The 23,107-nt window shown below is 41.7% G+C and overlaps 1 protein-coding gene across 4 annotated transcripts in view; it reads right to left on the bottom strand.

Annotated features, from left to right (window-relative positions):
- The window catches only part of UGDH (UDP-glucose 6-dehydrogenase), a 77,258-nt gene that overhangs the window by 14,964 nt on the left and 39,187 nt on the right, over window positions 1-23,107 (bottom strand). For all 4 annotated transcript variants that reach the window (XM_030191312.1, XM_030191313.1, XM_030191310.1 and 1 more), the window contains exons 7-12: window positions 19,421-19,568; window positions 15,244-15,338; window positions 12,306-12,436; window positions 11,277-11,410; window positions 10,868-10,959; window positions 10,664-10,774 (exon numbers count right to left, since the gene is read on the bottom strand). In XM_030191312.1, coding sequence (XP_030047172.1) covers window positions 10,664-10,774; window positions 10,868-10,959; window positions 11,277-11,410; window positions 12,306-12,436; window positions 15,244-15,338; window positions 19,421-19,568 — 711 coding nt within the window. The remainder of the gene's footprint in view (window positions 1-10,663; window positions 10,775-10,867; window positions 10,960-11,276; window positions 11,411-12,305; window positions 12,437-15,243; window positions 15,339-19,420; window positions 19,569-23,107) is intronic.

The following is a 23,107-nucleotide window of genomic DNA, read 5'->3' on the forward strand; positions in this document are numbered from 1 at the left end:
TTTGCTACTAGCTGCTAAAGTGACAATTGCTCGGATGTGGAGAGACTCTGCAGGTCCTACACTGGGCAGATGGTATGTGTTGAATTGAGGAAATATGAGAAATTACATTAGCCTTGAAAGGACAGTGGCAAGATCAATGTAAGTTACCTTCTGTTGAATGCATACGTTATCAATTTTGTCCTTCACTTGGATTGAATCTTCCTTCAGTACTTTCTGAAGACTTATTTTAAAGGGGATTGTGGAGGGAGAGGGAGGGGGATATAATATGCCTGGTTATTATGTACTGTGCAAGTTGTTCAATGGTAGCATTTTTTTTTCTAGTAAATATGCTTAGGTAATGGCTATGTAAATTATGTACTCCACACTGCTTTGTAATTTTATGCCATATTTTATTACTCAAACATTGAATGATTAATAACACATTCATTCTTGATTTAATCTTGAATTGAGAATGAATGCGACTGTTGGGCAGACTAGATGGACCACTGAAGTCTTCATCTGCCATCACTTACTATGATACTATGAATGATCTGTTCAGTAGATATTTAGAGACAGGAATGGTATCCTGTACAACTGGAAAAGAGTAGATATGGTCTCTCTATAAAAGTGGCAACAGAGGAGGTTAAAATACAGCCTGGTTTGACGACTTCTACGGTGGGAAACTAAGAGACTTAACTGAAGAAAGGAGAAATTAGATCTTACCTGCTAATTTGCTTTCCTTTAGTCCCTCCGGACCGGACCAGGATGGACTGATGGGTTGTGCTCGCCTACCAGCAGGTGGAGACTGAGAAAAAACTCTGACTCTAGAGAGCCAATAGGAGCCCTGGCCATGTGACCTTAGCCTCAGTATTTGAATAACAAAGCAGGAAAAAAAGAAAGACCTTCTGTGCCGTATGGAATCCTAGCAGCCACAAAGCACTCGGCAATGCCAAGTATCAGAGCTCACCAGCAACTCTCACCAGAGAAGTGGTATGGCCCGATATGTATTACAGCTCACCAGCAACTCTCACTAGAGAAGTGGTATGGCTCACTTGTACTATAGCTCACCAGCAACTCTCACCAGAGAAGCGATATGGCTCACATGTAATATAGCTCACCAGCAACTCTCCCCAGAGAAGTGGTATGGCTCACGCATAATATAGCTCACCCGCAACTCTCACCAGAGAAGTGGTATGGCTCACTTGTCTTATAGCTCACCAGCAACTCTCACCAGAGAAGTGGTATGGCCCACTTAAGATTTTATATATATTCCATCAACTGAGCTTACCAGCAACTCTCACCAGAAAAGTGGTAAATCATATTTAAGGTTTTATAGATATTCCAGCAACTGAGCTCAGCCACAACTCTCACCAGAGAAGTGGTATGGCGTATTTAAGGTTTTATAGATAGATTCCAGCAATTGAGCTCACCAGCAACCACCAGAGAAGTGGTATAGACCACGTAAAGTTCTGTATATATATAGTATTGTTCCACGAATCGTAAAGGAATGAATACACTTCCTACTGAATACACTTCCTACTTAATAAAAGAAGCTAAAGAGTAGAGAGAACATGGGAGGGGCCTGGTCCGGTCCGGAGGGACTAAAGGAAAGCAAATTAGCAGGTAAGATCTAATTTCTCCTTCCTTAGCGTCCCTCCGGACCGGACCAGGATTGGACTGATGGGAAGTACCAAAGCAGTAATCTGAAGGGAGGGACCCTATGAAAACTGCAGAGAAATGTTCATGCTGCATAGGCCACCTGGCGACAACTAACATGTAGTGTGTCCCAATGAGCAAAATAAAATGAAACTAGGACTAAGTTGCCAACTTACCAATGTGCACTGAGAGCACCAAAAATCGCCGTAGTAAGAATAGAGCCCGCTTCTGAAGTTGTGGAATATGTTGTAATACGCTGTGGAACTGCCCTCTCAGCGAGAAGAGAAATAGACACTCATTTCCTTGATCCTTCGCGATATAGCGGGTTAGAAACAATGAAAAACTTTTACGCCTACTGGCTAGAAGGACAAAACCAATAAGAAAAAACCGATTGGGAAAGGTGAAAACTTTAAACTACAGCAGACCGAAAAGAAGTTACCAACCGTAGAAGTATTCCACACATAGATCTACTTGCTGCAATGGCTACTGGGAAACACTGCTTGAAGAGGAAAACTTTATAGAAAAAGTTATGGCTACTAGAAAACAGAACTTTAAGAGTCTGTTCACCTAGTTCACCTAGCTGGTGGACGAAGCGGGAGGTACAGGTGCAGGACTCCTTTAAGAAACCGCTTTGACAGTGGATGCTGCATAAGCATGCGGTTGTCAACAGTATCATGCATCACTGATAGAGCTGCCAAATGAACTCTAATGGATGAGTAAGACAGACAAGATTTCGCAAGATGCAGAAGATATTCCAAAACATGCAAAATGGATACTGTTTGTGGAATGAAGTGGCGAGAGGAGTACCACAGAGTGAACCGTCGCCACTTTGATTCATAGGACTTTAATGTAGATTTCTGTCTGGAAGCAATTAAAACTTGAAGTACTTCCTGCGAAAATATCAAAGATGTTGCAGACCCAGTAACCACGCCATAAGTTTGAGTGACTGGGGGTCCGGATGTAGAAGGGTGCCTTGGTTCTGCGTAAACACCTAGTGAGATGATGGAATAAACGCATAAAGAAGGCTGAAAAACCCCTGCTGGACGTTGGCATCTGTCCCTGTCTCCGTCAAGACTGTTGCTGAACGGAAGAAGCAAGAAATGTTTGTGAGCCTGAAGGCAAAAAGAGATAGCCCTGAAGTGTCGCAGTGAGGAAGTAAGGCTGAAAAAATGAGAGTCCATTCACCTAAATGCAGGGTGACACAACTAAGAAAAAATGAGTACAAACTCAAGAGTATACTCTTAACTCCTCCTTGGCGGATGACATAACCCATTGCCATGGCAAGGACCAACATAGCTCTCTCCGCCTTGTTTGTCAGTAGGGAAAACAAAATTCACCCGAAGGTAAAACGAATTGCTGAGGTCCCCCAGAAAAAAAATATATACAAACAAGCTTCTGCCAAAAAGTGTACTGCACGAAGCATCCCAATGACAGAACTAAGGTTCTTGAGATAACTAGATGACACTTAAATAGTGCGATTGATGACCCTGAGATTCGCAATAGGATGAAGGAAAATTCCTTCTTGGGCATTAGAAAGTAAAATTGCATTCTGCAGAATAGAGCGAGGAAATGGCCGAAGGCCCAAGGTCACCAAGAAAAATATAAACTGGGATGTTTGCAGAGGAGACAAAAGACTGTGCGCCAACCTGACTAAACAAAGAGAAAATCAGAGATATCTGATGAGAGATCAAATGAGAGGCCTGGCTACAATCACCACCCAACCTAGAGACTGTAAGAAATGCAACACCCGGTGCGTGACCTGAGAACTCTGCTGATAAGACTTTCTCCAATTAGGCAGTCGTCTAGGTAAGAATGAAATGACCCTAAGAGCGCAATGAACATCCTCTTAGATCTATAAAAGAACGGAAGAGAGAGTACTGCTGAAAATGACCGGTTAATGCATAAGCAAAAAACTAGCCATTCTCTGGATCCTGAGGAGAAGAGGAAGGGTGACCAAGGACACCAGTTAAATAGGGCTACAAACTCCAACCCTCTCTCTATGGCGTTCCATAGTTGGGTAAGTTCTGAATATAGAAAGTTCTGAATATAGGAGTCCACCAGCTATGGTAGTACGCTCCGGACAGAAAAAAATTGTCCCAGTATGAACGTCTGATTCACCGGCCTGTAATTTCTTGGATCTCCCTAATCCACATACCACTAATCCACGTACCACGGTCATGCGTCCTCCCTCACTGAGATGTAGATTGTACGCTCCTTTGAGCAGGGAACGTCCTTCTTTGTTAATTTGTACAGCGCTGCGTACCCTAGTAGCGCTCTAGAAATGTTAAGTAGTAGTAGTAGTACCAGACTCACACCCAATAGATATGAATGTTGAGCTTGTTTCAGGTTAAAACACCGAACCTAGGCCCAGGGTCCCCGGTGTTCCTAGTGGTGAACAGCCATGGCAAATATTGTATGCGTTAGTTTGCAGAATTACTGCAAAGCCTTGCTTTTGGAGCACAGATTTCTGTTCGATACTCTCGTGAGAGGTTTTTTTTTTTTTTTTCTTTAATGCTGTTCTGGCTGTAGAAAGGTGGACATTTGAGCTTCCCCAGAATGGCAAAACTTATGTACCTATGCCCATTAGATATGAATGCTGGACTTGATGGACTTTAGGCCTTACCCAGCATAACCATACTTATGTACCTATGGTATAAATACACAGGAAGTGAGTGAATCCCCTTCCAATTGAAAGAACACTCTGGAGTGAAGGCGCATAGAATGAAAATGAAAAAGGACAAACTTGGAAATTACCTGTAACGAAAAAAGTGAAGTTGTGCCACAGCCACTTGGTGAAGGCAGTGTAGACAAGACTGTATCTGAATTCAAGAAAGCTTGATATAACATCAGGTCTCTAAGGAAGAGGAAGAGATAGCAGATGGTATGTATAGGCATACTGGACCAAACCAGGATGTTTATAATCTGCCAATGCTGCACTGATAGAGTAGAGACAAACACGAGTAGATGGTTTGAGGACCGTCCACTATCTTTAAGTGAAAGGATGACTTTATTCTCTAAGTGACCATATGTCCTGTAAAAACCAGAAGAAAGCTAAAATGAAAAATGAGAGGCTTCAAGGCAGTTGGAAAAGAAGGGAAGACATGAATAAAGCATGCCTGCTAAGGCAGCTGAGTGATTGGGAGCTTGGTAGACAGGACTGTCCCTCAGAGAATATGAAAGAGCTGATATATCCCCATGGCATCTGAACAATATACTGTATGCCTCTAGAGAAGGCTTCTTAAAGTCGGAAAAAGAAAACACTGTATAACACTACAGCCATTGAGAGTGTCTGTTAAGTTCTTAAAACACTATATAACATCATAGGCATGGAGTAAAATGCTTGAAAGGAACTAATATATTATGGTCAGAATTGCAAAGTACCATTCAATTGACTCTTAGACAATGTAGTCCTATTCACCAGGGAATGAGAAAGACAGAAATTTACTCTATGCCTATAGAGAAAGTTTCTAAAGTTCTTAAAACACTGTATAATACTACAGCTATTGAGGAAAATGCTTGAAATGAATTATGATATTATGATAAGATGTAGATTTTCCACCAGGCAATGAAAAATGACTGAGCACCAGAAAAAACTAGTGTTAACAGCCCCGTGATACATAGAAATTTAAAAGAAGAAAAGCTTGTTATATATTCATATATGAAAGGAGCCCCCTTTCAACCAAATATTGCCTGCTGAAGTGAAGAGCATTTTAGAATACGCCGTTCAGCACATACAAAAGTGTACACATCTTGGAGCCGAACTGCTCTATGAACTGCAGCCTTACCTTCAGCAGAGAGATCCCCGACTGATAAGATGGAGGGAGAAACAAAATGGCCGCCGTTCGCTCCACTGGCCCTGTGGCGATCGTTGACAGCGCGCCCGACACCTCCGAACAAGCGGAGCCCAGTGGAACGGCGAAGAAACAACAGCCGGCGAAAAAGGCCCCGAAAAAACTGGAGGCAGCACCGGACCCGAAGAAACCTTGAAGGGAGAGCAAAATTTACACGTTCCGGCTGCGTGAACTGCACGACGCTGACCGACAGCAGCTGTTTGAACTTTTAAGCCATATCGGAAAAAACAGGTGGCCGCGCTTACGCGGTTCGCACATTTCTTTTTTTTTTTCTTCATTTGTTTAAACTGCTGCCGCCAAAACGCAAGAAAATGGAGGAAATTAAATCTGATGAGAAAAATCGCTGTTTAAAGTCACAGATACTGAATTATTTTCTTCTGTTTGTTTTTTTTTTTTTTTTTTTATAACCCCTCAATCATAATAAAACACTGGAGCTGCCTGCTCGTTAGAAGTCTGGGGAAAGAAAGGCTGCTTCTTTGAATTTCCTTTTATTTGATTTAATTCTTTTAAAGCAGCTACCTGTTAAAAGTGGCTGCCTCTCCCAAAGACGGTACACCTTTCCAGAGAAAGGGACGGCCCTTCCCTGCTAAGCCAGGGAGATGGGGAGGAAGGGGGGTGGACTCGAGACACCCGAGTTTAACACCCCCGAGGCTGTCAAAGAAAGAAGAGAAAGGAAACCCTGTCAAGCCTCTAAATAAGATTCCAGGCACAGAAGAATTATCACAAATATCTGTAATATCTAAAGAGAAAAGGAGAGAGACTAATGGGCTCACTTCCTACCTGCTGGGAGACTGAGAAAATACTGAGGCTAAGGTCACATGGCCAGGGCTCCTATTGGCTCTCTAGAGTCAGAGTTTTTTCTCAGTCTCCACCTGCTGGTAGGCGAGCACAACCCATCAGTCCAATCCTGGTCCGGTCCGGAGGGACGCTAAGGAAAGGATAGTTAACTACAAGCCAGCAGGATCCAAAGCAGCAAGGTTTTACCAGAATTAGATCTTATCAAACTATTCGTAATCTTATTGATTGGGTGACCAGAGAATTAAATCAAGTGCATGTGTTAGCTGTGATTTACTTGGATTTCAGCAAACCTTTTGTTGTAGGTGGCAGAGCCGGTGGCAGGAGGCGGGGATAGTGCTGGGCAGACTTATACGGTCTGTGCCAGAGCCGGTGGTGGGAGGCAGGGATAGTGCTGGGCAGACTTATACGGTCTGTGCCCTGAAGAGGACAGGTACAAATCAAAGTAGGGTACGCACAAAAAGCAGCACATACGAGTTTATCTTGTTGGGCAGACTGGATGGACCATGCAGGTCTTTTTCTGCCGTCATTTACTATGTTACTATGTACCACAGTGAATAATTCCATTAGCTCCATGCACTATTTTTTTTTAATTTATAGAAGTCTATTTACTTTTGAGAAATAGTACAAATATAAGTACAGCTGAATGGCAAATACAACACAAATGTAATACCCCCCCCCCCCCCGAAGGGCTTTAAAGGAGCCTCACAAACTGCAAGAGAGTATAGTATTTTCTCAAACTAGAGAGTGAACATACAAAAGTACTCCAAGAATTTATAACAGGATTTCTTCCCCCAATACCCTCCCCCCCCTAGAATAGGACAACAACAGCAGAGAGAAAAAAAAACCCTCCCCTTCTCTCTCCTCCAGTCATCTGCCTTCAACACGAGCAATGTGACACAAATGGTTCCCAGATAGCTTCCCATTTAGACAAAGTTTTATGACGAATGGCCCACAGTCTCTCCACTTCATAAATGTACCAGAGTTTATTTAACCACTTTACCAATGAAGGAACTTGAGGAAACTTCCAGTGGCTCCATGCACTATTTTTACCTCTGATCTATATTACAATGGTAAAGAGGAGAGGGAAATGATAACCTCTTTCTTGCTCAGATAACATTGCAAAAGAAAAGCCGTAGATAGCAGCTAGGGATTTTATTTATTTGTTTCCAAGATAAGGAAACTCTGGAATAAAAGTGCATAAGATGAAAATGAAAGGGAACAGACTGAAGTAAGAGAAATACTTCACAGAAAAGGGTGAATTCGCAGAACAGCCTCTCAGTGGAAGTGGAGATAAAAACTGTATCCAAATTCAAGAAAGCTTGGGACATACCATGCATAGGCTCTCTAAGGGACTGATAGGGAGAGTTGATAACATGAATGGGCATACAAGAACCTTCTATAACACAAAATGTTTATTCCTAATGTATGTCCACCTTTCATGATGTATTGTAAGCCACATTGAGCCTGCCAAGAGGTGGGAAAATGTGGGATACAAATGCAATAAATAAAAAAATACTAGATAAGCCATATGGTCTTTATCTGCCTTCATTTTTCTATGTTTTTATGGCATCCAGAGTGCAACCAGTCCACCCAATCTAATTCTGTTTCCTTGCTTTAGTTGCTCAATAGTTCACAAATCCCATCTCAAGGCAGACCAGGTTCTAAGAATATCCATAAATGACTGCTGTGTATGTCTCCAATAAGGCCAAACTGACCCAAAAATGAAATCATAGGTGATACTTGCAACCGACTGTACAACATACCCTCCTCTCATTCTTTTCCTTTTGTGCTTGTATTTGCTTGGTTCCACATTTTGAATGGCAAGATGACAGATTCACAGTTAAGGGCGATTACAGTTGCTTTAACAATTTTGATCTGCATATTTTGGTTACCTCAAAAAAAAAAATCAATTCCAAGTCTCTCTCACATGACCTTCCTATAGTAAATCCATATTGTCCAGTGCTGCAACCTACTGAGATCCTGATATTACAACAAGCTTTGTTTTTCTCATTAGTCTCCCTATCTCAAGTCCAGCTACTGGAGTCTACCCCCTCTCACTTTAAATCGCAGCTATCTAAAATATCCAAGAGTAGCCTACTGATTAAAAAAGGAAAACAAAGCTGAAAAAAATTTATATAACAACATTATTCCACACCACTTCTGCAAGCAATAGGAATCCATGATTCTGAAATCATGCAAAAGGATTAAATTACTATTAATTGGGAAGTCCTTTCTACAATGTGGAGTGGAAATGCCAAGTGTAAGATAAAGCCAGGTTAGTCTAAAAAATAAAGATAGATAAGTACCAGATAAGGTAAGAACAAACTTTAAAAAAGCTTCAGCTCATGTTATACTGCCTAGGGGAGGCTGGCTAAGAAAAGGTTGCACATTTTTCTGCAACAAGGCAAAAAGGTAAGGCCATCCTGTCTTTTTGCAACAAATGCTTAAGAACTCAATATTTTAGACTTATGATTGATTGGGTGATGTACTGGAGTCGTCCTATTTCTGCTTTAGAAAACTGTGAACTTTGAGGAGCAAAGAGCAGCAAACAGCTTGTTTAATTAAGGTAAGTCCACAAGATAAAAACTGCTCAAAGACCTAGCATTGTGACCCAACACAAAAAAAAAACCAAAACACAGATTTTTCTCCAGAGATGGCTCAAAACAAGCACTGGAATCATGAGCCTTTCCCTTCAGAAATACTCATGAGCTAAGGACTGCACCCTCCTTGGCATTTTGGGCACAATTGAGAACCTGTACAATAAGGTGGTTAGCACCCTGCTACTGAACCCTACCATGAACACAATGATCTAACAACTATTACTAGGAGTTATTTTAAATCAGGGGAGGGGGAGAAAAAAAAAAACCCCACACACATTGATGTCCTGTTAATGTCCTATTGTCTTCATGGTGCCAAATCCAGACTGAATTCAAGAAATGTTTTCAAGCTAGAGAGGCAGGTGATGTCAGGACCATGCAGAATCCATCTTAATTGCCTAGTTCAGATTTGCTCTTAGGCTCATTCACTTGTCAAAGCTGTATCTTACCTCAGGGTTCTGTTCTTGGTCCCCTCCTCTTTTCTATCTACACTTCTTCCCTTGGTTCATTAATCTCATCCCATGGCTTTTCCTACCATCTCTATGCTGATGACTCCCAAATCTACCTTTCTACCCGATATCTCACCTTGCATCCAAACCAAAATTTCAGCGTGCTTGTCTGACATTGCTGTCTGGATGTCTCAACGCCACCTGAAATTAAATATGACCAAAACCGAGCTTCTCATTTTCCCCCCCAAACCCACCTCCCCGCTCCCCCCGTTTTCTATTTCTGTTGATGGCTCTCATTCTCCCTGTCTCCTCAGCTCGAAACCTTGGGGTCATCTTTGACTTCTCTCTCCTTCTCTGCTCATATCCAGCAGATTGCCAAAACCTGTCGTTTCTTTCTTTACAACATCCGTAAAATCCGCCCCTTTCTTTCCGAGCACTCTACCAAAACCCTCATCCACACCCTTGTCACCTCTCGTTTAGACTACTGCAATCTGCTTCTTACTGGCCTCCCACTTAGTCACCTCTCCCCCCTCCAGTCAGTTCAAAACTCTGCTGCCCGTCTCGTCTTCCGCCAGGGTCGCTTTACTCATACTACCCCTCTCCTCAAGACCCTTCACTGGCTCCCTATCCATTTTCGCATCCTGTTCAAACCTCTTCTACTAAGATATAAATGTACTCACTCTGCTGCTCCCCAGTATCTCTCCACACTCGTCCTTCCCTACACCCCTTCCCGTGCACTCCGCTCCATGGATAAATCCTTATCTGTTCCCTTCTCCACTACTGCCAACTCCAGACTTCGCGCCTTCTGTCTCGCTGCACCCTATGCCTGGAATAAACTTCCTGCGCCCCTACGTCTTGCCCCATCCTTGGCCACCTTTAAATCTAGACTGAAAGTCCACCTCTTTAACATTGCTTTTGACTCGTAAGCACTCGCCTCCACCTACCCTCCTCTCTTCCTTCCCGTTCACATTAATTGATTTGATTACTTTATTTTTTGTCTATTAGATTGTAAGCTCTTTGAGCAGAGGACTGTCTTTCTTCTATGTTTGTGCAGCACTGCGTACGCCTTGTAGCGCTATAGAAATGCTAAACAGTAGTAGTAGTAATGGTGCCAAATCCAGACTGAATTCAAGAAATGTTTTCAAGATAGAGAGGCAGGTGATGTCAGGACCATGCTGAATCCATCTTAATTGCCTAGTTCAGATTTGCTCTTAGGCTCATTCACTTGTCAAAGCTGTATCTTGCCATGTAAATTTGAGTGCTCTCGTGTCACTTGGGCATTATTGCAGTACATTGAAAAACAAGTTTTAGGAGGAGCAAAAAATCAAGTCACCTGGAAACCAATGTTCTGAAGCTCAACATGAAGACTGTCCAGGACACGTCTGCCATCGAAGATGAAAGCTGGCTTCAGCATCTTTTTGTGAATACGCTCAAAATCTAGTTCCTGCCATACAGAAAACAATCTTTGCATAAGTACTAGTACCCCTTCAAAAGCAGTGTCCTCAATTCAGCAACCCCCTCATTTCTGCCATCTTACCTTAAACATGTCCCACTCTGTGCAGATAACAAGGGCGTGGGCACCATCGCAGGCTTCGTATGGGTCCTTCGCAATATGGACCAATCGAGAGACTGTGGCATAAAGAATACAGCATTTTTTGACTTGTTAGTCCTGCTCTGGAAAAATTTTCAGTAGCCAGAAAAGGGCAAAGTCCCTCCCAGAATGACAACATCTGTGACACGGTTTCACACCATACTGCCAGACATGGTTTTTTTTTTTTTTTGGGGGGGGGGGGGGGGGGGGGAAGAGAGCAAAACACCTTACAAATAAAGTGCTGAAAATTATTTTTTTTTCTAAATGTTGTAAACAGCCTTGAATCAGGCAGCTAATAAAAACAGTATAAATGCCATATCAGATAACAGATATGAGAACTAAAAAAGGTACTAACCTCTGTCGTCCCCAGAGACACCTGGATGAGCGAGGTCCAAGAAGATTTGTTCCTTCGGAACCTTTGGATCAAAAATATGGAGCTTTGCACCTTCATCCATCAGGTACTTACTGATGTAAATACTTGAGGATTCTCTAAATAAAATCAAGATGTTGAGAAAACCCAAATGCAAGACTGGAAATTAAGCCAGTAGGATTATCCCACAGATAAGACATCTCCTAGATAATGAGTAGCAAATTTGAGGCTAAATGACATTTACTGCAAACTGCCAGATTTCTACTGTAACCCATGTTTATAACAGGTTCCCAAACCTCTCCTAGAGGTACATCTAAAGCCATCTCATGTATGTTCATTGTGACAATCCTGGAAAGAAGAAATTAGATCTGCTAATTTTCTTTTACTCCCTCCAGACCAGCACAGATGATTGACTTATGCATTCCCACCAGCAGATGGAGACAGAACCACTGACTTCTTTAAGCTGTGCAGACACCCCTAGAGACAGTTTTTGACTAGCTAAGCAGATAGCCAGTGAAAACATACCTACATGCATTCCCACTCACTGCCAAGAGTCTTCCAGCTAATCCAGAGGACTGCCCATGTTATGAATCTATGAATCTGAACCCCAGAGGTTCAAAATTGCTGAAGAAATATCTTTTATAGGAGAAAAGCCCTCAGAAACTAAAGGACTATCGTACTAAAGGTGATAGTCCTTTAGTTTGAGGGCTTTTCTCCTATAAAAGATATTTCTTCAGCAAATTTTGAACGTTATAGGCTAATGCTGCTGTTTTGTTAGTGTTATTAGACACCCTGTCTCATAAACAACCCTTCTAATGGTGCCTCGGCTATGGCTTTTTTTTTTTTTTTAAGAATTTGTGCAGGGTTCTAAATGACCACATCTAAAATGTATTTAAATGCAATTTGTGCTGAAAAACTATTGGCGCATTTAGTGTCAGTGTTTGCTCAGGTTTTTGAGCATCGGCCCATCAGTATCTGTATGTGCAAGGATCTTTACTGTTGAAGTATGATTACCTGGTGTCTCCAGTATCCTTTTTGAATGCAAAACCCAAGAGAGCAATCTTCTTGTCCGTAACAGTGTTAAATAGACAGTCAATAATTCTGGAAGCAAACCTTCTTCTCTGGTAATCATTCATATCTATTACCTATAATTTAAATACAAAAGGACTGAGTGAACTGTAAAGAATAAACCCCTTACCTCAAAGAAATGCAGGGCATGCATTATTGAGCTTTACAAAAGGAGAGAGACGGTAATAAATAAAAACAATACATTTTTTTTATTAGCTTTTGAAGGTAACCCCTTTTTCAGAAGTGAACAAAATGTTGACAACAGAATATACAAGTGAAAAACAAAAGCCTTCTAATGACAGTCTCACAGGAAGAGGGTGGGGTGGGTTAGATGAGAACAGGGAGAGATGGATGAAGAGAAAGCAGTAGAATTTTATGGTTGATAAAGGTATAGAAAGCCCAGATTTTAAGTCCCGTTTGGTGGGTGTCAAATATTTCATCACTTTTACTTCAAAAGGTCTTAGGTTCCTGGATTGTCTTAATTTCCTTTTTCTCACCATCAAGTCAATGAGGAAGTGTTCACAACTATTTCTGCAAATCATGAGCAATATCGGCACCATGATGGCACCACAATATGCTAGCCACTTCATGGCAAAGCTGGAAGAGACATTTTTGAATATATATCAGACTAAACCCTAAAATACTATTGGTGTATTGATTACATTTTTATAATTTGGGCTGAGGGAGAACATAACATAGTAAATGACGGCAGATAAAGACCTGTATGGTCCATCCAGTCTGCCCTACAAAATAAAAACTCCCATTTTACATGGTATGTGATATTTCATATGTATACCGGAGTTTGATTTGTCCTTGCCATTCTCAGGGCACAGACCACAGAAGTCTACCCAGCACTTCTTGTACTAAGTTCTGAAGCTAACGTCGAAGCCCCTTAAAATTTACACTCCAGCCCTTCCCTATCTATTCAGTCACGATCAGGACGTAAACCGTAGAAGTTTGCCCGGCACCAGTTTTGCTTCCCAATTACCGGCATCGCCACCTAATCTCCACTAAGATTCCGCGGAGCCATTCCTTCAAAACAGGATTCCTTTGTGTTTATCCCACGCATGTTTGAATTCCATTACCGTTTTCATCTCCACCACCTCCCCGTGAAAAAATACCTCAATTCATGTCCTCTAGTTCTACCGCCTTCCCGTCTCTGGAAAAGGTTCATTTGCGGATTAATACCTTTCAAATATTTGAACATCTGTATCATGTCACCCGTTTCTCCTTAGGTATACATGTTCAGGTCAGCAAGTCTCTCCTCGTACAGTTTGTAACGCAAATCCCATACCATTTTTGTAGCTTTTTTTTGCACCGCTTAGAGGAGACTCAAGAACAATTTTACATACATACCATCATCCTACAATCAAATTAAAAATAGACTTCCCAGAAAAAAAAAAAGTCAACTTTCTAGACACCAGTTTCCATCAACAATGGTTATATTAAAAAAACATCTATATACAAGAAACCTACAGACAGATGCAGCTACATCCACAACTCCAGTTTCCACTCTTCACATACAAAAAAAACCAATCCATTATACACAGCCAAGCCACATGATACCATCGTATCTGCTCTGACCCAAGAGACAAACACTAAAATCCTGACTGAATCCTTCAAAGGCTACAAACCCAAAATAATCTCCAAGAATATTGCCTCTTCCCTTAAAATATCCAAAGACGACCTATTGCAATACAAAAAAAAAAAAAAAAACCCCCAGACAGAATCCCACTTGTAACATACAATCCAGAGCTGGAAAAATTGAGAAGAATCGTTAAAGATCTACAGCTACTACTCAAGGGGGGTGTAAATTACTGAAAGATATCCATCCCCAGCTGGCCTTCTGACAGCCACCTAATTTGAAACAAATTGGTGAAAAGCAAGCTTCCAATACAAGCTCAAAAAGAAGAGAATAGAATACATCTCTGCAATATACTAAACTGCAAACACTGCCAATACATTTCACAGGATCCCAGTCACTCACATGGGAAAAACATTCAGCATAACAGATTCTTCACATGAGGTATATATCATCATTCAATGCAAAAAGTGTGAAGGGGGTGCTATACTGGAGAAACAAGCCAGATGCTAAAGACAAGAATCAATTTACATAGACACATTAACATAATGCCAGCCAGTATGTCACCTCTGTGGGACAGCACTTTACAAAAACACTGCACCAATGACTATGGTGACAATACTAAAAGGAAATTTTAAGACAATCCAGAAACGTAATATCTTTGAAGTCAAAATGAAGTATTTTGACACCCACCAGACAGGACCTCATCAGAACCTCTATTTACAGATGTTACCTCAGTTCAAGGTCAAGAAAAAAAAATAAAGGCACCATGAAAATGTCAAGTTTTACTGTAAACTTCCTTGCTTTTACCCCCCCCCCCCCCCCCCCCCCCCCCCCCGTGTTCTGCAAATTCCTACTTCTGCTGCCATCTTATACCTTTCACAGGTTCCTTGTACATGTACTGAATTAGAGTCCAAGCTACTTACTCTCCAGCAGACACAGACTCCCAAAATCTGAAAACAATTAGGGAACCGGAACGTTTTAGAAGAATAAAAAGGTCCTAAATAAAAAAAAAAAAGTCTGCACAAGTTCCCAGGCAGCTCTGCATCACAGTCCTTCCCCATTTTCCCCCTATACTCCAGTTACACAGAGACTGACAGGGGAATACTTCCAGCAGTTAGATGACAGTGTTTTACAGATCTCAATCCCACATCTGAAAGCAGAGTAATTCCTTACCTCCCTTTTACTTGCAGAAGTGTTGATTTCCATAAAAAAGGTGCATGAATATTTACTAGTAAGGGAAAGTTAAATCTTCACAAATATCAGCATGACCAAGACTAACAGGTCCAGGTCTGTACCCACCTGCTGCCAGTAGCGTGCTACTTCTTTCAAGTTCAGAGCTTCACACAAATATACCAAGTTCAGAACATCTTTTTGAAAACAGCTGCCTCCGAACCCTGAAAAAGGAGGAAAAGTAAAGCATACGAGTATGGTGCTTACACATACAAATTCGATGTAAACACAGAGCACAGTCTTCGCAAATTCAAAATCACAAACAGCAAAGATGACACAAGGATATGTCTTAAGATGATGTAGAAAAAGTCCAAATTTATTGTGTAGCTCAATAGACATAAGTCCAAATCAATAATGTAACTCGAGAGAGACTCGACACGGCTGTGTTTCGGCCAACTGGTCTGCCTCAGGAGTCTTTATGGTCTTTGGAATTATCCGTGGAAGAAAAAACTGTCTGTGTCGGTCTGCTACCAGATAAAAACCTTGTGTATGGAGCTCAATGCTCAAAACTATGTTGTGCAGGGTCAGCAATAGAATGTTGCCTCTTCAAAACGTAAAATGCACACATACGAATTGCCATACTGGGTCAGACCAAAGACCATCTAGCCCAGCATCCTGGGTTTTGTTTTTTTTTTTTAACAGCGCCCAATCCAGGTCAACAGTATCTGGCAAGATAGGCTGCTTTTACATTATAGTACCCAATTGAGAACAGTTTTTTTTCATCTGCTCATCTACATTTGGCTGCTAGAGGTTATGTGGTACACCCCTACTCTCTCAGGTACTCTGGGTTTTTTTTTTGTTTTTTAACTGTCTGCTGCCAGCTATACCCAGAATTCCTCTTGCACAAGTTACTATTTTCTACAGAACCATGAAGTCATTTCAAAATCAGATTGATTCACAAACATGCTAGCTTTTGCATCACAAACACTAGCTGGCTGAACAACGTTTGCAGCTTAACTTTTGTGTACTACTGAAGATTCAACGACTTGGATGCTGACAATACTTTTTTGTTAGATGTTATACCATAACATTAGAGATTTACTGGACTTCCTAGGCATTAATTCCATGGAGGTATTTAAACATATCTCCTCTCTGCTGCCTTTCTTCCAAAAGTATACTTATTGAGATCTTTAAGTCTGTCCCCATATGCTTTACTCCAACTTCTGTCCTGCTCTCTGGTTATACATGGAACAAAAAAGGTAGTAGTTAATAGGGTTGACAACTGGCCACTTTTCAGCTGACCTGGATGTTTTTTTGAATGGCATGGCTGGGTTCCAGACCCTCAAAAAACCGGCCACAGAAAATCTGCTTGCTTTCCCCCCCCCCCCCCCACTAGTCCTGCAGCCCACCCAGCATAGCAGTCAGTCCGTCTGTCCCTCCCCCTGCGTGGGTCCAGCATCTTTCCCTCCTGTCCTCCCCCAAGGCAGTCCTCCATTTTCCTTGGAGTTGGTTGCCAGAAGGCAGCAGTGATTAAGAGGCTCCATCCACAGGTCTTTTTCTCTCTCTCTCTCTGTCCTGCCTCCTCTGATACAACTTCCTGTTTCCATATAGGTGCACATGCAGAGGGAAGGACCTGTGGGTGGTGAAGGCAGCCACTACACCAACAGGGTGCTGTCACTGACAGCAAGTTTAAGAGAATAAAATTAAAAATTAAAATTAAATGTTTTAACATTGGTGAGACCAGGGCTGCTGCAGGTGCTGGACCTACTTGGTATTTAAAAGCTAGAGGCGCAGAGGAAGGGATAGGGAGAAACTTCATTGGCGAGTGAACTGTACCTGCAGGTGGGCATGGCCAGCTGGTGAAAACCCAGGATGGAAAGAGGGGGTGTCAGGGGAAGAACAGATACCAATCCACAAGATAATGTGCAGGAGAGAATGCTGCTTGGTCCCATGGTGGGGAATGGGAGGAAGGGAAGAGACACAGAGAAGAGATGCTGGACAGGGGAGCATAGGGACAACGCTGGCAAGTGTGTGCAGTTGTGGTGGGGTGGGGGGGGAAGCAGGATACACTGGGACCAAAACAAAAATGGAAAAATAAAAATGCTCACAATATAGAAACGAAAGTCAGCCAGCTTTGGCAGATGGGCAATGCATCCAATATCTTGCATGTCACTTTCTAGTTCTCTAGCATTGCTATATATGCAGAGTGACGACTTGTTTCCAGTTCAATTTTGTTTTCATATCTCCATTATGAACATGTAGTCCCTTATTTCATATTTATTGAAGGTCTGTGACCATGTGACCAATAATATGGTATTCTGCCCAACATGTTTCTGCGAGATATTCTCCTACTGGCTAATATTCAAAACTATTTAACCAGATGAAACAGCACCTGTCCAGTTTTTTTTTTGTTACATTTGTACCCCGCGCTTTCCCACTCATGGCAGGCTCAATGCGGCTTACATGGGGCAATGGAGGGTTAAGTGACTTGCCCAGAGTCACAAGGAGCTGCCTGTGCCTGAAGTGGGAATCGAACTCAGTTCCTCAGGACCAAAGTCCACCACCCTAACCACTAGGCCACTCCTCCTCCAGTACATAACTGGCTGGCAACATTCAGCAGGAGATGACTAGCTCCCGCTGAATAATCGCTGTTAGCACTTAATGGATATCCAGTTGTATCGTACAATATAAACCAGCAATCCGCAGATTTTCAGCACATTGCCAGCTAAGTTTTGCCGCCAAATCTGGCCGCACCAACAGCAAGTCAATCTTTGGCTGCTTTGAACTAAATATTAACTTGATCAGCTATGTTCTTAGCAGCCAAAGATAGACCATATATTCACGCTAGTTAACAGAAATGGCCCAGCACTAAATGTCCGGGCTCGGTACTGAACGCAGGAGGCAGCACAACTACCTCCCACGGTCTGAATATTGGGCCCCCAGTGTTTAGTTTCTGTAGTCCAACTTGTTCTGTATCTCCATCAGAAAGTATATTGGTATTCTAGTATGCTATCTTTTTATAGGTAGGGTTATTGGTTATTTGAGTCATAACATTAAATGTTGCTTTATTATGACAGGTTTTCTATACAGGTCAGAATATGTTTTTTGCAGGGTTTGATTACTGGAGCCCTGTTCTGTAAAGTTTGTGAAATCATACAATGTACCTAAGTGTGGCAGTTTTTCTTTGGGAGATGGGAACACTAGTGCTAACAGCTGGTTGTAAATGGGCAGGTGGGGAGAGGGGTGCAACATTAAGCGTGGCAACGGAGCTGGGGTGGGGCATGCAATAAAATTTTTATTTTTTTAACCAAAAAAAAAAAAAAAAAGTCTTACCCCATTAGGGTTGTCAATATTCCAAAAGCTTTTTCACTTCTGTTCAGTCTGGCCACTACAGAGTCCTGTCTTTGTGGCCAAGAAAAAGGCCATTAACAGAACTACTTGGCATATACAGAGAGCCAGACTTACTAAACTTTTTATCCCCATAAACACAAAATGAGAAAAGCTTTAGTATATTTGGACCAACATGAATGAACATAAAGATCATGCTTTGAATATCCAGGCAGCTAGTTAGAGTTCTTTGATGCTTCCCCTGCAGACTGTTATTCTGAACAGAACCTGTACAGCTTTGCAAACCCAAGGAGGGTTTCTCCTGAGAACACAATTCAAACCTGTCAATTGAGCCACATATTGCAATCAATCATCCAAAGCTGCTTTGGCTCCCTGCATTTTATTAGGTCTGTATTTCCCTTTGTTGACTAACCATTACCTTGCTCATGCTATATTAAATGTAATGTTTTAGTTCTGGTCCACAAGGTATGCCTCACTATTAAGTTTGTCACAATCTCAAACACGATTAGTAGCCCCACCTAATTCTCAGGCCAGACTAGTCTACTAGAAGAGCACCATTTTTTTTTCTTAAGCTCCTACATTATGAAATTCCCTCCTTCACAATTTGGACAGAGGTATGTTTGGATCATTTCAAAAAGGGGCTAACATTTTTAGGTCAGCCTTCCTGGAATCAATAGCAGCTCTGACAACAATCTGGATATTTATGGCAATTCTGAGAATTTAAAAGATGGAACCACATATAGTAAATTTCAACTATTACATTTCTATGTTGTATGATATGCATGCTTTTTTTTGTAAACTTAAAAAGGGTGGTATATCAAATGACATAAAAACAGCTCAGACTGCAATGAGCTATGCTGATTTCACTCTGTTAGCAGCTCTAGATACACGAGACAAGTGGACCTAAGTGGAACTAGTCCCGCAAGAAAGGAAAGACTCCTAGAGCTATTTCGCTTACCAACACTGGCTTTGAGAAATTTGTTCCCAATTCTTTGGTCCATGCCGATGGCTCTAGCTACCTCCTCAACATCCGCTCCTGTTGATTCACACAGCGCACTGATGGAGTTAATGCTGCTAATCCTCTGGGCAAGGAAAGCATTGGCTGCCTGGAATTAAAAACACTGAATTATACATGCTGTCCTCCAACAGACGAAAGCTATCAAGCTATTTCTCTGTCACTTGCTCGTAGGATGACAAAATCCATGCATCTAGACCACAGGTTCTTAATTCAGTCTTTGAGAAACACCAATCTGGTTTTCAAGATATCTACAATGAATATGAATGAAAAACTTGCATGTACCATCTCCATTGTATGAACTCTCATGCATATTCACTGCAGGTATCAGGGCTGGATGTTGAGGACTGAATTGAGAACTCATGTTCTAGACTGATCTATTCCTTTTTAACCCTGCATATAAAAATTATGGGGCTCGCTTGTCAACTTAAGTTGCCTCCATCCTCTACTGAAGTTAAAATAAAATACATTTGCAACAAATTTCAATGGATAAGGATCAACTATTTTATTCTAATTTCAAAAATCTAGAAAAGCTGCTCTTAGGCAATAATATTAATGACATATGTTAATGGGAATAATACTACTGACACCCATATTAAGAGGCTTTCAAAGCTGGAGGAGACCTTTAAAAAAGTTCATAAGAGATTATGAAAATAAAGTGATAAAGTTAAAGGCTGTATTGTGATCCTGAAATTAACATCAACCTAAAACACTTTGGGAGTGTGTTTAGTAACTACAACACTGCTAACACCATTGTGTCATCTGCCATAGTGTTCATTTTATTCCTTTGTGCCCTTTGCTAGATGTTGCGCAGTAAGAACATTACCACATAACTATTAACATTAAAAAAAAAAAATAAAAGTGGGTCATTTAATGAAATCCATCAAGTTGTGAATAAAGCTGGAAAGTTACTGCAAAGTCTGGTCCAAGGCTAATCAAATACAATCACAACACAAAACAGATACTTTATGGACTTACAGAGAGGAATAACCTCCACTGGTGAGTATTTTACCTACTGTGAAATTACTTTTAAAATGAGGGGTAATCCCAGTCCTCAGACGACGACAAGGCTATAGCAGAGAGTCTGAATGTTTCAGTCTTTACCAAGGAAGATGCAAGGTCTACCTGTACCGGAAATGGTTTTCAAGGGTGATTATGCAGAGAAACTGAAGATCTCTCAATGAATCGGAATATATACAGAGCCAAACTGACAAAAAAAAAAAAAAAAAATTTAAAAAGAAGGAGTAGATCACCTGGACTGGATGGTATACACCCTAGAGTGCTGAAAGTAGTAACAAGAAATTGTGGATCTGTTAATGACATGTAGCCTGTTAAAATCATCTGCAGTACCTGAAGATTGCTGCCTTGAATGCTAGACACCTGACGCAGGGTCTGCTTAATAAAATGAAGTCAAGACATTCCCATTCTTGAAGGCCTCTTGAACACCTATTTGCAGGTTCAATGTGGCTTACATAGCATTGTAAAGGCGTTCACCAATTCCGGTATGGACAAATACAGTAAAGTGGTAGAATAAGGTTCGTGTGTACAGACACATTGGGGAACCGTAGAAAGGAAGAGTTATTATATGTCCATTACGAGCTTCGGTTTCGTTGTGTTGCAGGGTACAGGCATTTAAGTTGGGTTGGTAGGGTATGCCTTTTTGAACAGGTTAGTTTTTAATGATTTCCGGAAGTTTAGGTGATCATAAGTTGTTTTCATGGTTTTTGGTAATGCATTCCATAGTTGTGTGCTTATGTAGGAAAAGCAGGATGCATAGGTTGATTTGTATTCGAGTCCTTTGAAGCTTGGGTAGTGGAGATTTAGGTATGCTCGTGTTAATCCTGTTGTGTTTCTGGTTGGTAGGTCTATGAGGTCTGTCATGTATCACAGGGCTTCGCCATAGATAATTTTATGAACCAGGGTGCAGATTTTGAAAGCAATACGTTCTTTGATTGGGAGCCACTGCAGTTTTACTTGGAGGGGTTTGGCGCTTTTGAATCGCATTTTTCCAAATATAAGCCTGGAAGGTGGCCCGATTTCTAAAAAGGGTCCAGGGGTGATCCAAGAAATTAGTCCTGTTAAGCCCGATGTCGCTGCTGGGCAAAACAGTGGAAACTAATATAAAGAATAAAATTACTGAACATAGCCAAAATATGGTTTAATGGGATAGAGTCAACATGGATCCAACAAGGGAAGTCTTGACTGACCAATTAAGGTGTGAACAAACATGTGGATAAAGGTTATAAGAGCATGGAATAAGAAGCAATGTTTTGTGGTGGATATGGAACTGGTTAATGGATAGGATACAGAGGATAGGGTTAAAGAGCTATTTCTCAGTGAAGGAGTTATTGTGAATAGTAGAATGCCCCAAGGACCTGTACTGGAGCGGGTGCTATCAAACATATAAACGGCGAGTGACAGAACTCACTCGCAAATGCGCAGTAGAGACTTCCCTCTGCCCCGCCCCCGCGTCAATACGTGATGACGGGGGCGGGACAGAGAGTAACTGCGCTCCCCCCCCCCCTTGAGGTCGCCGCTACCAGTACCCCCCGAGTCGCCGCCGCCACCCCTCCACCCGGCCCGGGCCCTCTGATCGCAATTAATTCAACTTACATCGCCGCAGCACACAGATCAGCTGAGCTCCGGTCGGCCTTCCTTACCTGCCTGTGTCCTGCCCTCGCCGACGGTACGTCACACGAGGATGGGACACAGGTAGAGAAGGAAGGCCAGGCCGACAGGAGCTCAGCTATCTGCGTGCTGCAGCGATGTAAGTTGAATTAATAGCGAACAGAGAGCCCGGGCCAGGTGGAGGAGTGGCGGCAGCGACTCGGGGGGGCCTTGGAAAACCCCCATTCCAATAGTAGCCCGTTTTAACGGGCTCAACAGCTAGTTTAACATATTTAGCAATGATCTACAAAAGAGAACAAGTTAGGTGATTAAATCTACAGATGAACTATTCAAAGACTGAAAAATTGCAGGAAGACCTTAAGAATATTGGAAGGTTGGGTATACAAATGGCAGATGAAATTTAATGTGGACAAATGCAAAGTGATGCATATTCCCATTCATAGTTACTTAATGTTGGGTGCTGACTCATAGGTGGAACCTAAGAAAAAGATCTAGGTATCAGAGGACAATACGCTAAAATCTTCTGTCCAGTGTGCGGTTGCAGCCAAAAAAATAAAAGCAAAAACGGAATGCTAGGAAAAGGATAGAAAATAAGACAGACTACTATAATACCTGTGAATTGCTCCATGGTGTAACCTCAATTTGAGTACTGTATGCAAGTCTGGTCACTGTACCTCAAAGACCATACAGCGGAATTCAAACGGTGACCAAAATGATTGAGGGAAAATAATTCTCATATGGGGAAAAGAAGAGGTTAGGGCTCTTCAGCTTAGAGAGACAGCTGGAAGGGGGAATACGATAAGAAGTCTACAAAATCCTGAGTGGTGTAGAACAGGTAAAAGTGAATAGATAATATACAGAATACAAGCAATAAGAGTACCACCCAATATCCTCCCAGCAAACAATAATGATTAAGTCATAAAAATGGCAAATAGCTTAAAACACAAAAACACAGGCCTGCTACAGTACAGAACCAGAAGATAACAGCTGAGAACCACCTTT

This window comes from Microcaecilia unicolor, chromosome 2, assembly GCF_901765095.1.
Source record: "Microcaecilia unicolor chromosome 2, aMicUni1.1, whole genome shotgun sequence".
In the NCBI taxonomy this organism is placed as follows: domain Eukaryota; kingdom Metazoa; phylum Chordata; class Amphibia; order Gymnophiona; family Siphonopidae; genus Microcaecilia; species Microcaecilia unicolor.